The sequence below is a fragment of the Arvicola amphibius genome, chromosome 2 (assembly GCF_903992535.2).
Source record: "Arvicola amphibius chromosome 2, mArvAmp1.2, whole genome shotgun sequence".
NCBI classification, from domain to species: domain Eukaryota; kingdom Metazoa; phylum Chordata; class Mammalia; order Rodentia; family Cricetidae; genus Arvicola; species Arvicola amphibius.
The window spans coordinates 171,772,313-171,787,873 of NC_052048.2; the positions used below are offsets into that span (position 1 = coordinate 171,772,313).

Here is a 15,561-nt window from a genome sequence, read left to right on the forward strand (position 1 = left end):
TGATGACTCCCTGGGTCCTGGAAAGATGGGCTTCCTGGTTAGGCACGCTTAGGGCTATTACAGAGGTCCCTGGTTCAGATAAGGGCCCAGCACCCTCTCACAATCACCGGTAATTCCAATTCCAGAGAATCCAAATCTTCTGACCTCCACAGGCTCCTGCTCACACATGGTGCACATTAACACATTGAAAAATTAAATCTTTTAAGAACATTTAAAGTACCTCCTCAGCACAGGAGGCCTCCTGTCAGTCTTATAAAGACATTTGGGGAGGGTAGGCATTTGTTCAGTCGGCAGAAGGGAAAGCACATCTCCAAGATTGAGAGTTTGGAGCTGGTTTACATGACTTGGCATGATGAATGGCTATGTCTATAGGAACTGTTCATTGACGCCACCGGGAGAACAGCATACAGTTAGCATGTGCGTTTTTTGTTATCTGAAAGCTCTATGTTGACTATGTATTCATGTGTCTTGGTCAAGCGCCTTACCAATTGAAGACAAAGTTCACTGAGCAGTTGTGGTGGTGATTCCAACTATTTGAAGATCTACAGATGTCTCAGGAAGTGGCTGTGGGAGTTATATCTTAGTATCTCACATAGAATAAGTCTGTAACAAGTTCAAAGTGCATCACAGAGCAGGATTCCACAGTGAAACAGCTCTACAGTGGACCTTCTGAATCTGTGTGTTCCACACCCTCAAATTCAACTAACCACAGATCAAGAAATACTTGAAAAGAACTGTACCCAGCTGAGCACGATGCCATATGTCTACGATTCCAGCACTTGGGAGGTGGAGGCAGGAAGAACAAGAGTTCAAGACCAGCTTCTGAACAGGAAGTTGAGGACCGGCATAGGCTACAGGAAAACTTACTCAAAACCTCAAAAATTGATCTATGCAGAACATATACAGACCTTTTTGTTTCTTGTCATTGCTCCCTACACAAGTCAGTACAGCAAAACATTATTTACATAGTATTTACATGATATCAGAAGCTGGAAGTCATCTGGAACTGGGGTTGGAGCTCAATGGTAAAGCATATGGCCCTAATTTAAGTCTCCAGTACTTAAATAAAAATCTGGAGATGATTTATACTACCCAGGGATGGACATATATTATAAGCAAATGCAGTGTCTTTTCGTACAAGACTGGAGCAACTGTGGCTTTTGGTACCCACAGACTCTGGGAACCAATCTTTTACACACATGGGGGACAACTGTCTTAGCAGTACTATGACTACTACTACCCAAGTGTTGCAAAAAATTCTCACTTTCTATTGACAGATAAGACATAGAGCAGCCCATTCTAGGGTGCGTCCTGAATTGAGGAATGGGAGATCAGGTTCCCTAAAAGTCAACTAAGGATCCAAGGCTATGAAATCAGAGATGCAGCATGGGTCTGAGCTGTCTACTGAATGCAGGACGAGGGTGACTTCTAAAGATGCCCCAAAGGAGACTGATCTCTCTCCTCCTTTTAAGAGTTTAAAAGCAGAGGATTCAGCTAGATATCCCTTGGGAAGTACTCGCTATTCGTAAAAGGCTGTTCTGTTTCTTTGCCTGATTAAGGTCCAGAAGCAATTGATCACAGTTGCTGGCTTTTCGGATATTGGATGTTTTTGTAAGCCAACTAGTCATTGCTTTGAGGTCCTTGTATCCTGATGAATGACATAATTGTAACCATTTACCTCTTAGTGGTGTTTAATATTCAATTTAACTAGAGTTCTCTAAGTGTTGGAGCAAATCAGCAGAAATCCATAGTGATACTAGGTTGCATTTAGAATTGCAATTTACAATGAAGGTTTAATTCAGTTTTAGTTCAACTAGTTCAACAGTCTCAATTTACTTCCATTGTCTGCGTGTTAGATTGGGAAATACAAAGTTACCCCTTACAATTATATTTGATATGTCTTCAAAACAACAGTATCCTTATAGCTATAGGCAAAATAAAAGTTGCTCAGAGCTAGTAACCTCCAGTAGAAACTTCAGATTCTCCCTTCAAGTTGTGATCTGGGGAATGGCAAGCTGTGGCACTATAACTGGTTTATAACGTCACCTCAGAAATGGAATACTAGGTAACGTCAGTTAGACATCTGATAGGCTCAAGATGAGATGGCTGAAGAGCTACAATAGTAAAATGGAGTAATAGCAAGACGCTTTAATTGTTGTCACATAAAAATAATGCAATTTTACAACTGAGAGAGCCTTACGCTGAGTATTCAAGCTCGTTTTTAAAGTGTTAAGGAATAATTGGCTAAATTTCATCTGTAATATCCTCAAGTCTAACTAATATCTTAATCTTCATATGCTAATTTCCTCAGCATGACTCTATAAAATATAATTTCTTTTCTACTATTAGGAAGGCCAATATCTTTTACTCGGCAGGCTGGCAACTTACTTCATTTATAATAATCCTTCTAACAACATGTTTCTGAAGTGCCTACTTTATATAAGTTATTGTATGTTGGCAGTTGCTACACCATTTAATTCTACTTGAAAATGAGTGTTGATCACAATTACTGGCTTTTTATGGCTCTAATGAATGCAAGATACTACAACAAGGTCTTGGGCTTTTGCAAATATAAATCCAAATCCTCATCTTTTAACTCTGAAGTCAAGCCTTACATTTCCCAAGAAATGTTCTCAAGTACTACAGCTGGAAGCCACAGCATCACTTATATTTGAAATCTACAGTTACACACACACACACACACACACACACACACACACACACACACAGAGAGAGAGAGAGAGAGAGAGAGAGAGAGAGAGAGAGAGAGAAGATCTCTATTTCAGTAACTCATGGCAAAAGGAAATTGGATCTCAATTGTTCAATAAACATTTTATGATTTTAAAATTTTCCTAAGAGGGACTGAAGAGATGGCTCAGAGGTTAAGAGCATTGCCTGCTCTTCCAAAGGTCCTGAGTTCAATTCCCAGCAACCACATGGTGGCTCACAACCATCTGTAATGGGATCTGGTGCCCTCCTCTGGCCTGCAGGCATACACACAGAAAGAATATTGTATACATAATAAATAAATAAATATTTTTTTAAAAAAATTTCCTAAGAGGTTTAAAAAGTAAATTTCTCAGGTAATTCTGCATATTTCACAGGGTCCATGGTGGTCATTTATCCATTTAACAAATGCTTATTGTATCTGCACTAGTTAGTGCACTGGGCACTGAGTAAATAAAATGTTTTCCTATTCCAACAGCTCTCAGATCTCATGGGATATAAAGGTAAGAAAATAACTAATTCGAGAATGAACATGATTGAGAGCTACAGATAAACAGACAAGGATGGGCTGTCTGTAAAGCTCTTAACTCCTAAGAAAATCATCCTACAAGGAAAGCAAAAGAATAAACAAGACTTTGCCAGATTAAAGAGAACCAAATGATACAATCAGATAATACTATGTATGAAGTTCCAGTACCCAAGAGCTGGCACAAACAAGATAGATAGATATATATAAATCTGTTCAGCAAAGCTGTTTTTATCTTTGGCTGTCCTTCTGCCAACACTGATAACTTCGTCCTCAAGCACAGGCTTCTTTGATTTCAGGCCTTAAGATTATTTTTTTTACTCTGATGAGGGAAAATGTCAACTTCACTTATTTCTCTTTCCTAGTTCCTTTTTTCTTTGAATGCTTTGGCTATAATAAGAGATGTACAACAATCATGTTCTTAAATTGCTTCAGAAATAGAAGCATAATAAATTCCACTTAGCTGCCAACAAATGAGACAGCAGAGGCTGGGGAACCGAGCAACAGAAGAACAGCAGGACGGGAAGGGGAGGTGGGAAGACAACAAAGGCCTCCAGAGCAGCAGGCCTTCCCGTGAGGAGAGGAAAAGGCTGCACTGGGAGAATAGCCCTTTTCTTCCTCCGGAATTAATTCTCAGGTCCCCAAGGGTACAAATTAAGCATAAAGTTAAGCCCCCCAAAAGTCACTGGGTGGTGATCAACTTTTCTTTCATACAGCAAAGGGGTTCTATTCACCCACAATGACCCCCTGTTAAATGCACAGCTCAAAGAGAGGTAGATGAATTTTTCTATCCTATTAGCTGTAGGCCGCTTGAGCATTTACATGGCACGGTTCACAAAAATTGCAGATTTTTAGGTTTGTGACTGTGAGAAATGATGTATAAATTAAGGAAATAAATGGCCTCAACTCTAGGGATAATCTCTTACAAAAATGCAGATGATCTTTTCACATAGTTTGGTAAAAACACACCCAAAACATTAAAACCGGAAACCAACTGGTGCCCCTTCGTTTAGATATCACCACGTGAATTTCGCAACTCAGTCAAACTGTCAGGTCTTAGTGTTCGACAACCTGCAGAAGTTAATGTTCGATGTATAAATTACCAGTTAATTAATGCTTTTAAAATCTTCAGGGTGGGGGCTGGAGAGATGAGATGGCTCTAAGAACCCTGGTGGCTCTTCCAGTTCCCAGCAACCACGTGGAGGCTCACCACTGGAACTGCGAGTCAGGAGTTCAGACACCGCCACACAGACACGTGGGCAGGCAGCCACCAATGTCCATTAAATTAAATTAAAATTTTAAAATTCTTTCGAGTAAAATTTTTATTAAGAATGAGAACTATAAGGACCTTTAGTTCAATTTCTTGATTTGATCAATGAAATCCTATCAGTCATTATTCAGAGAAATAGTATATTCAGAATAATACAAACAATAAAATATTATTTTAATAAATCCCACAGTCATTGGACTAAATGAATTTAGACTGAAACCAAATATAAGTGTTTATCCTCTAATGTTATTTCTAAATCATAAGAAAGCAAATTTTTGCTTTAAATATCTACTTTATACTGCTTTTGATGATAAATATTGCATTGTAACTCTGTTTGCTTGTTACTTTTAATATCTAAAATAACTGTGACCTTGACTGACTTCTGGGGTAACTATAAACTGTTCTATCAGCAATCAACGGAGTCCCGTAAGATATTAAGTTGCTTCAGCAATTATGGAATGAATAGACTCCTCCTCAGTGTTAGAGATAATAACAGGCATGAGGTTGTAGGGGATGGACAGACATGGAGAAGAATAATTATTTCCTACGAAAGTCTGCATTATTTACCTTTTTTTCTAGACATTTGGCATTTGGTACAGCTTCATATACAAAAACATACCTTAGATGATACTGGATTACAGCGGTGTTAAGGTCGTCAGCTTGATTGGTTCTGGTCACAAAGCCAGTTGTTACTCTGCTTTTCTCTGCCCTTAGAACTTTTCACACACACACACACACATGTACACATGCGGACACACACACACTTTGATTTAATGTTTTATTTACTTAATAATAAGGTCAAATAATCAATACCTTTACTGCCTTCCAACTGTCTCCTGAGTCTACTTTCCAAGGTAACATTCAAAACCCAACTCCACCTCTTTGGCATCCCTACCAGTCCCCTGTCACAGGGCAGATCTTATTATGTTCAGAGTCCTTCAAGACTTTGGATTCCACCCTTTACAAAATATTTAGAATCAAAACCAGATCTGGTCCATAGAAATATTTAGAACAATATTTCTCCATTTTACCTTTATTTGGATGAGATTCATATAAAAATCTTCTTAGGAGGCTGTGTATAGTTCATGAGAAAGGATGACAATAAACAATTAACTCTAGAATCAATTTCACATATATAATTTCAAAACATGCTTAGAGTCAATCCTAGAAATGGGGCTCAAAGATATGTTAGCAAGGTGTTTAATACATAAACAAGAAGATGCATTGTATAAGAGTTAGCGGCAGAATTTAGCAGAATTACCTTACAAGAAATAGAAAGACGTCAGAATAGCATAAAGGGAAAAGCCCTGAAGAAGACAAGTTTCAAATAAGGATGCTTGAGTGCTACCTTCCTTCTTTTGTCTTTTGGTACCCAAAAGCCTCCATTTCTCTCAAACACTGAGGCTACACCAGGTCCTTGCCAACACCTCTAGCAAGATTAAAGGGCATGTGAAACCATAGTCCTAGTCAGAAAGCAGGTTCGAGAGAAAGCAACTTGTTCAGCCCATGAAGTTAGTTTGAAATACGGTTGTGAGAAATAATGTCCTGGCCATTGTTCTATTGCTGTGAAGAGACACCATGACCAGGCAACTCTTACAAAAGCAAGCATTTAACTGTGGGCTTGCCTACAGTTCCAGCCGTGTAGTCTAGCATTATCATAGCAGGCAGCAGAGCAGCAGGCATGGAAGGCAGGATGCTGGAAAAGTAGCTGAGCGCTGCCTTCTGATCATCAGGCAGAGAAGCAGAGAGACTGGGCCGAGCATGAGCGTTTTGAAAGCTCAGTCCCCACTCCCCTCCCCTGTGACACACTTTCTCCAACAAGGCCACCCTTCGTATGCCTTCTAATCTCAAAGAGTTCTAGTCCCTGCTGACTAAGCATTCAAATGCACGAGTTTATATGATCCATTCTTATCCAAACAACCACAAATAAGGATATTACAGTTTTCCACAACTGTCTTTCCTATAATGAAGATATTTGAGAATCTTAACAATGGTGTTGTCTATATGACTTGTTCTTTATTTGGAATATGAAATTCAGGCCATTACTTTCTGCTCATATTTTCCTGTCTTCCTCCATAAGCATGTATTCATAATCTATGTGAGGAATGTGTAAAGGTGTAAGGACATAGACCTGAAAGGCATCTCTTACCATAAGAACATCATAAGAAGACAGTTGAGTGTGATAGCACATACATTTAATCCTAGTGCTCCACAAGCAGAGGCACTTGGATCTCTGTAACTTCGAGGTCAGCCCGGTCTACATAATGAGATGCAGGCCAAGGTTATGTAGTAAGACCCTGTCTCAGAAGAAAATTCTTGAAAGTCTATCAAGGGTTAAAATATTCGATACAACTAACTACTGTATATAAAATCAGAGAAACCCTTCTTTCTCTGAAGAAAGGAAGCATTATGGCTTGTTTGAAAGGGAAAGCAACCGATAACTAAGAAAACTGGGAGAGAAAACCACACAGAGGCAAGTCAGGTGCAAAGCATCAAGAGCACACGGTCTTTCTGAAGACGTGCAAGCCGCTGAGCCTGGCTGGAGCCGTTTAGATGTAGTGCACAAAAAAGATGGTGGGAGGACAACAATGGGATCAGGGTGTGCAAACAGAGGGGATTAAAATCATTTTCCCACAAAGAAGGACAGAAGAACAGGATCTAGGTGTGTCCGGAAGTTCTTACCAGTCGTCAGCTGGATGATGGAGCTGGGCATTGAGAATTTAGACGGGAGGTGATGGCCCCATGTGGAAACAAAATAGTCCAGATGAGAGGGATATTCACATTCACTTAAATGAGTATCGATTTTAACACACAAGAGACAAGAAAGGCAACCCCATCTCATATTGATTTTCCTGGAAAGATATGGAGGGAGAAGATAGGAGCTTCTATGGCCTCCCAGCCTCCTAGTATTGGGTGATTACAAAGCATTCCCATCAGACTCTGACAACTGCCAGTCATGTCTTTACCTACATGACAACATCAAGATGCGGAACAGAGCCATTTCCCTACACATAAATAATTAAGGGAAAATATAGCAATGGCAAAAAAAAAAAAACAGGTTGGTAGGCAGGCAGAGAAGTCAATAATAACATTCATGTTTCTTTCTAGAGCAGTGGTCCTCAACCTTCCTAATGTTGTGGTGATCCCCAGCCCTAAAATTATTTTCATTGCTCTTTTATAGCTATAATTTTGCTACTGTTATGAATAGTGATGTATTTTAATTTTAAAATTTTTAATTTTTAATAGTAATCTGTATTTTCCAGTGGTCTTAGGCGACCTCTGTGAAAGGGTTGTCCAGCTCCCGAAGGTGTCATGACTCACGGGTTGACAACTGCTGATCTAAAGTGAGTGAGTAGTTGAGGCACACACAGAGATAGGTTTGCGGAAGTCTACAGACAGGACTCAGATGGAGATGAGGGAGGCAAAGGACAGGGAAAAGGTAGGACACAGGGTTATCATATCACCCTGAGCAATACTGTCGGGATCTCCAAAGGCAGGAGACAGTGGGGATTGGACAACTGGACACATTGTTTAGAAGTTCCTAAGGGTTTGGTCTGGAACCAGAACTATAATTAAAGCCAACGATAATCTGAAGTCAAGTAGAAGGGTGCACAAATGAGCCGACAAGAGGGCATTTAAAGTAATAAAAAAAAATGGGATTATTTTAGAAAAAAAATGTTCTCAAATAACAAGAAGCACAGAAGTAGAATCATGACAAACAAGTAACTTAGAAAGCTGTATCCCTTTCTTCTTCTGTATGGATGAATTGGCTTTTAATTGTCTGGAAAGATCAGGTTTATAAAAAGAAATTTGTTACTATGGAAATGGGCTTTCAACATCAAACAGGCAGTTTGACCACAAAAAGGTAATTACTTTAGTTTTCCCCTTAATTGTGTGATTTCTTGCTTTTCAATAAGTGTGTATCCTGTTGATGAGAAATGTCCAGTCAACAAGGGCTGTGGTGAGCCAAGCATGAACAAAGCTCTCCAAGTAACTTCCTAAGCTCGAGACCACTGGGTACCCAGATCCAAACGTTCTGGGACTTGACTACTTGGCACACTATCAGAAGGTGAAACTCTCCCAATTCAAAGAACCACCCCCTTTTCTCCTGTGAGCAGACCCCCTTAGTCAGGCACATAAGAATCTCATATTCTCCATCAGTCTCTTTGAGGGTACAGTTCGAGTACCAATGCAGCTAAAAGAGTAAATATATAGGATTTAAAGAAATATCAAAAGGTTAAAACTTTGTGGCAGTCCTGACAGTATCAGTCTCTCCTTTAGATCATAATTCTGCCCCAGTCAACCTAGGACACACTCACGTTTAAATAAATCCACTAACCTTATCCAGAAAACTCTGTATGGCTGCCTCCTGGCTCTCCATGTGGGCGATACATCTGTGTCTCCCGATGGAAGCAATGATCTGTGTTTCCTTCTCCAGGAGTTCGCACAGGGCAGCTTTCCTCTCAGCTTGGGTTAAATATTGGTCAATTTGCGCAGCTTCCTCTTGCCGCCAAACTAGAGGAATGGCATCATGAAATAGGAACTAACGTAAGGAAAGGTTCTTGAGTTGCCAAAATCAACACGACTGTTTTAGAAATATATTTTTTTTTATTTTGAATTATATTAATTTGACTAATTATATTATTTTTTAATTTGTAATAACGACTGTGTGGGGGTGTGCACGTGAGTAGGATGACCTTGGAAGCCAGAGGTGTCGGACCGCTCCGGAGCTGGAGCTACAGGTGATTAGGAGCCACTCTGTGTGATTGCTGGAAATCACACTCAGGGCCCAGCTCTCCAGCACTCAAGATAAAATCATTTTGTAACACTCTCAGCTCCGTGTTCTTAACAGTTCTGGGTCCTCCACAACTGACCCTTTTTCATTTACCTTTCCAGTTTCTGCAAGTCTGGAGACTTTCTTTGATTTCCTGTCCTTTGCCCTTTTTTCTTTACTTCTTACTCCATCTTAGGGTCTGCTTCCCCGAGGACCCAAAATGTGGTTTAGACACAACAGTTTGCATTACTTGTCACACCTATTGTATTGATTGCTGTTTCTGACAGAACCCTAAGTCACATCATATTAATCATATAATAATCCTTAAAGTGTGTTAAAACCCTGGGCAGTATAAATAAAGGTGATACTGCATAAATATAATCCAAGATCATATAATAAAACTCCAAAGAGAAATAATTTAGTGAACCCATTCTATCTAAATGTAGACCTACATCATCACATATGAATTTCTATATGATGTGTCCAACTTAAATCAAAGTTTCTAGACTCAGATATTGTTTTTTAATAAAGGCTCTATTCAAATTCTTATGCAAACTAAGTTTGGTGAAGAAAATTCTTTTTCACATCGTACTTCAAAACTGTCAAGCTTATCGTGACAGGAACATCAGATAGGACATGGCCTTAGAAATTAAATTGCTCAATCCTACATCTGACCACACATCCTCCTCTCAGTGGCTTGGACAGGAATAATTTGCCTGCCACAGAACCAATTTCTTGAGCTACATGCTATCCCTTTGGGCAGCTGAAGGTAGTGCCTCGTGTCTCTCTTGCATTTTCCCTTCTCAAGACATAAACACTTCCATTTTTAAATTGTACATTATGTGACATAATTTCCTCTCACATCCAGGTTGACCTTTGTCTGTTTCCTAACACACCACTCAAAATATGCTGTCAAATTCTGCCAAAACAGAGGCTTAGGCACAACCTGCCACATACTCTCCTGACCGAAGTGACAAAAATATGAAGGACAGATAAGAAGAAAGACAGAAAGCAGCAACAGAAATAAGAAAAGCATTGATATGCCTATAGCATGCAGAATTCTCAGGAAGTGTAATGAAGATTTGGGAAAATAAATTAAAAGTGAATCCTCCCCAAAACATGGGAACACTGTTTCTAAATTACTGCAGTATCATCTCAGAAAGTGGGTCTCATAGGCAAAGGTGGTAAACCTTAATTTGCTTGACTGGGAATTAGAGAAGGATGGACTTAGAAGCCAGCTGACAGCTACCTGCCTTGTCAAAGTCTCTGACATGTCTCAAGAGACTGTCCAACATTTTAAATCACAGCTGAAAACAGTGGCAACTATGTTGGTCTGTACAGAAAAGGAATTTTTGAAACAAAGTATAAAGAAAGGGGAATAAAGCTATGGGTAATAGGTTATGTTTAAAATATGAGATGATTATATTTACATATTAATGTGCAATTATATTACATATTGATAATTTACATACTAATCTGTAGCGGTTTAAAAAGAATAACTCTGAAGATTTCTTTTCTTTCTTTATTTCTTTTTCTTTTTTTTTTGAAACAGGGATTCTCTGTGTAGTTCTGAGTGTCCTGAAACTCACTCTGTAGACCAGGCTGGCTTCAAACTCACAGAGATCCATTTGCTCTGCCGCCCTGATGCTGGGAATAAAGGCTCAGAAACTTTGAAGATTTCTAATAGTTATCTTTATTTATGAGCGTGTGTGTGTGTGTGTGTGTGTGTGTGTGTGTATGTGTGTGTGTGTGTTTATGCCATGCATGTCCACAACAGCCAGAAGAGGGCGACAGATCCCCTAGAGCTGGAGTGACAGATGGGTCAACTGACAGAGATGAGAGCCAAACGCGAGTCCTCTGGGAAAGCAGCAAGCACCCTTCACCACCGAGCCACCTTTCAAACACCCAAAATAGAGGAATTTTGTATGATCCCGATGTCATGATATTCTCAAGAGGCGTGTGACACAAAGTGGCACCAAAATGGACATGGAAAGTTGGCCAAGATGAGCAAAATGAAAGCAGAATCCATGTCAATCCCATAAGAAACAGGGCGGGAGAACTCAAACCCAGATCCTGACATGTGAGATCATTTCACGACCTCACTACTGTGAATGTTTATGCCAGAAATCATGTGGCCATGCCGCATCATCCACACCCAAACACAGCTGTAGTGAGTTATGTTACGCTGCAGAAAGCAGGACAGAGTTTAAATGGCTCATAAGCATTCCACACAGAGAAGCCTGCTGAACCTCCCACAAGCCAATGCAGTAAGTGCTGTCATCTCATGTCTTGGTGAAAAGGGACCTGCCCAAGGACACACAGCTCGGGACTGGTGGTGTCATGACACAAGCTTAGGTAGTCCCGCTGTGTGGGGGATACACTCTTCCTTTAAAGCCAAAACCACGGAAGTGTGTCTTTCGAACACGAGAGTTACCAGTTGGCTCACTACCAAGGTTTCACTTAATCCAGTGGTCATCTAAGTCTTCCCTCTGTGTGGAAATAGCGTGTAAGTCCAGTGTCGGGAGGGTGTTTCTAAGGAAGCTCCTGGAACCTATCCTGCTCACACAATCAAACCTATCTCTACTCGGGACTATAAGAAGCCCTTTCTCTTGAATGGCGCTGATAACTGCCAAGGTCCTACCACTTCTTCATTCATTCAGAACACTCACCAATGTGTTGGTGGTAATGTAAAAGGAGCTCTGTAAGATGCTAGGGCGCATAAAGTGAGATGACCTTGCCTTCTTCAAGGAATTAACACTTTTCCTAGCCTCTTTCCCATTAGATGGTGGCGAAAACAGAGTTTCTGCTTCTCTTTCCATTTGTCAGCATGCCATGCCCAGCATTTTCCACCACTGGGTTTGAAGACTTTGTTTGAATTGATGCGTTCTGACATGAGCATCCATGTCCTGTTCTACAGACATGATTCGAGCACATGTACTCCCTCCCCACTGTTGTGTTACAGGTATGGTTACCTTCTTACAGGACTGCAGGAGTATTTCAAAATGTACTTCACTTATATGAACTTTTATAGTTAGAAAGTGCTTGCTTTCTATTAAAACTTCAGATTTACTTTAATTGTCACTTGGAATAAACATCTAAAGCCTGAGCGTGGGTCTTGGCCTTCTTTATGTAGCCACTACCTTTTATAATACTGTGCTTTTCAATTTTATCAAGATATTTTTTGTACTCTCATGTTTCCAGTTGAAACCACACAGATCAGGTCCAGGATTGCCAGTTCTGTTTTTTGCTAGAACCTGCTCTGTCCTTTACAGAGATGCATTATTCAAATCCCACCCAGCTTGATCTATCCAGCAGGAGCATTTTGAAATGCAAAACCTAAATTATCTTCATCAAAGATTGTGAAATTTGAGAGCTAAATTATATTATGGAAATCCAGGAAATCTGTGATGGATGAGTTTGCTATTTAAAAGTAGCTTTACCAATCAGAATAAGAAATATGACAAACCCCAAATACCAAAAGGCAGATGATGAATAAAGTGGAATTGTTTGCTTCTAGAAATAATAACTGAGAATATTTATCTCAGAGGATTACAAAGTTGCTCCCAAGAAGCAAATAAAAGCTGACTGACATTAGCGAGCCTATTTTATTTGTCATCTTTACCTCAGAAACACCCAGAGCCTGAAGTAAGTTTAGACTGTGAGGTTATTATCCAAACTTGTAGTGGCGAGCTGTCGGCAGGCCTGCTTTTCGTCCCGCCTGGCTCCTGGCCGCCTGGCTTGATTATGCCCCGAAATAATTACACACAAACTGTATTCATTTAAACATTAGTTTCAGCCTCTTATTAGCTAATTCTCACATATCTTGCTTTAACCCATATCTAATAATCCTTGTAGCACCACGAGGTGGTGGCTTACCGGGAAAATTCTAGCGTACGTCCATCTTGGGCCGGAGCTTCATCGCATCTGTCTCAGGGAGGAGAGGCATGACGATTGCCTGAGGCATCTGCCTCACTTCCCTCTTCCCAGCATTCTGTTCTGTCTACTCCACCCACCTATGTTCTAACCTATCAGGCCAAGCAGTTTCTTTATTAATTAACCAATAAAATCATCAGATAGATAGAAGACACGCCTACACAAACTGGTCTGGATACTTCAAAGAGGGATGGATTATTGGATTATTCTCCTAGATCAATACTTACAACTTGCTGAAGTCTAGAAACGGGCATGTAGACTGAAGTTACATTTTTAGCTTATTACTATGACATTTAAAGCATAACCTATAGAACTAACTAAAAACAAAACCCAGTGCTTCTTACTTTTAATTTTTTTTTAAAAAACCTCTCCATTAGATAAAGATAAATAATGTCCCAGCCACCAAAGAGGAGTAGAAGTCACAGGGCAGAGACATCTGAACTACTTCCAGGAGGTACAGTGTGTGGAAATCAGGAGGGAGGCTTCCCCTTTTGGTGACCTGTGTTCCCTGGGGACAATAGCAAGAACAATCAGGAGCACTGAGATGCAGTGTGGTCTCCTAGGGCTTCCATCACAGAGGTCACACAATGCTTGATGCATTAAGCAACAAAATCTCCTTTCCTGACCATTCTGGAGGCCACAACCCAAGATTAAGACACTTCCTGGATCATTTGCTCCCAGGGCCTCTCTTGTGGGGCCGTTTCCTCCTAGAGCTCTGCCAATACTCCACCTACGCACCAACCAAACATTTCTAGAGGACACCAGTCCTTACTGTGTTAACACATGCTCATCTACCTGTTTATTTTTCTTTATTGCCTCTTTTAAAAAAACACGCACATCACCAAATACAGCCACACTTGAGGTACAAAGAATTCAGATGTCAATATAAGAATTCTGAGGGAATGCAATTTCAACCAATAAAGAAGCCAGTAGCTACAAATAATTTTGAGGCAAAATATATCAAAGAAATTGGCTAATTGGGAATAGTAAAGTTAACCTAGCCCTTAAACTTATATTCTTGGACAAATTAGGGCGGCTATCTATATTCCAGATTCACTCTGAAGCATATTATTTGAACTTGTTATCTCTACGCAAGAAATCTCAGCAGCTACAGCAGTCTGCCTTCCATGGCCCACCACGGGCATCCATATTATAAGTTTCACATCATAAACTGAAAGCCGAATGACCTGAAAAGAGTCAACATACACCTATCAAAACTGCCAGACGAGAAGCGAGAAGGAAAAAGGGATAAAAGTTGTAGATAAAGGTAATCAAATTTAAACACATAAGAGTAAACAGTGGCAAAAATCTACAAAAGAAAAATCTTTAAACAACACACTTCTAAATAATCTGTCAGTCGAGAACAAATGATAAAGGTGTGATGTTAAGTTAGAAGCGTCACCCCAGACCCTGGCATCCATCCCAGCCCCCTGGCTTGGGAGTTGCTTTGGTCTGGATCCAAATCTCAGCATGCCAGGTCAGGACCCCACCCCGGGGGAGGGTCAGGACCACTCCCACAGGATATGTAAGTGGGCGCCCAGAGGAGGAACACGTGGTCCCAGACTTTGCAAGTGCCCCTCGGTTTTTTTGTCTCTCCTGCCATGTTCTCAGCCACCCGAGAGTGCTGTACTTATTAAAACATGAGCATTTTAATTCAGTTTGATTTGGCCTGATTGGATTTCTGTGCGCCGGCAGAGAGAATATTTCTTAACAAAAGGTAAGTATTTCAAAAAGTATTTTAAAAAGAGAAAATCAAGCTCAACATGTCATAAAGTTGTGAAGCAGCAAGGCAGCAGTAGTTGAATCCAGATCGCAGAACAATGATCTTTGCTTTCACCATATGAAAATATATAGTATATATACATGTATATACATTATATACATATATATATGTATCACATTTAAAATCTCCAGCTTTCCTACAAAGAAAATTCAAGGCCTTGGTGACCTTATCGATAAATTAGAAACATTTTAAGAACAAAATTTTAATTCTATACAAAGTTGAAAAGGGGGAAGAAAAAAGAATACAGCATTATCCATACATCAAAATTAAACAATAACATAACAAGGAAAAAGAAATAGAATCTACAGACGAACGTTCCTTAGAAACCTATACAAAAGTCTTAACCAAATTTTGACGGTATGAAAAAGGTAATACAGTGGTTCTTGACCTGTGGTTGTGATCCCTGTAAGGCATTGCGTGATCCTTTCACAGGGATCACATATCAGATATACTACACATCACATATTTACATTACAATTCATAACAGTATCAAAATTACAACAAAAATAATGTTATGGTTTGGGGTCACCACAGCATGAGGAACTGTA

At 39.9% G+C, this 15,561-nt stretch overlaps 1 protein-coding gene across 1 annotated transcript in view; it reads right to left on the minus strand.

Moving 5' to 3' along the window:
- Iqub (IQ motif and ubiquitin domain containing) overlaps positions 1–15,561 on the minus strand; it is a 58,394-nt gene that overhangs the window by 16,207 nt on the left and 26,626 nt on the right. Inside the window, exon 7 of the mRNA XM_038319428.2 lies at positions 8,863–9,038. Coding sequence (XP_038175356.2) covers positions 8,863–9,038 — 176 coding nt within the window. The remainder of the gene's footprint in view (positions 1–8,862; positions 9,039–15,561) is intronic.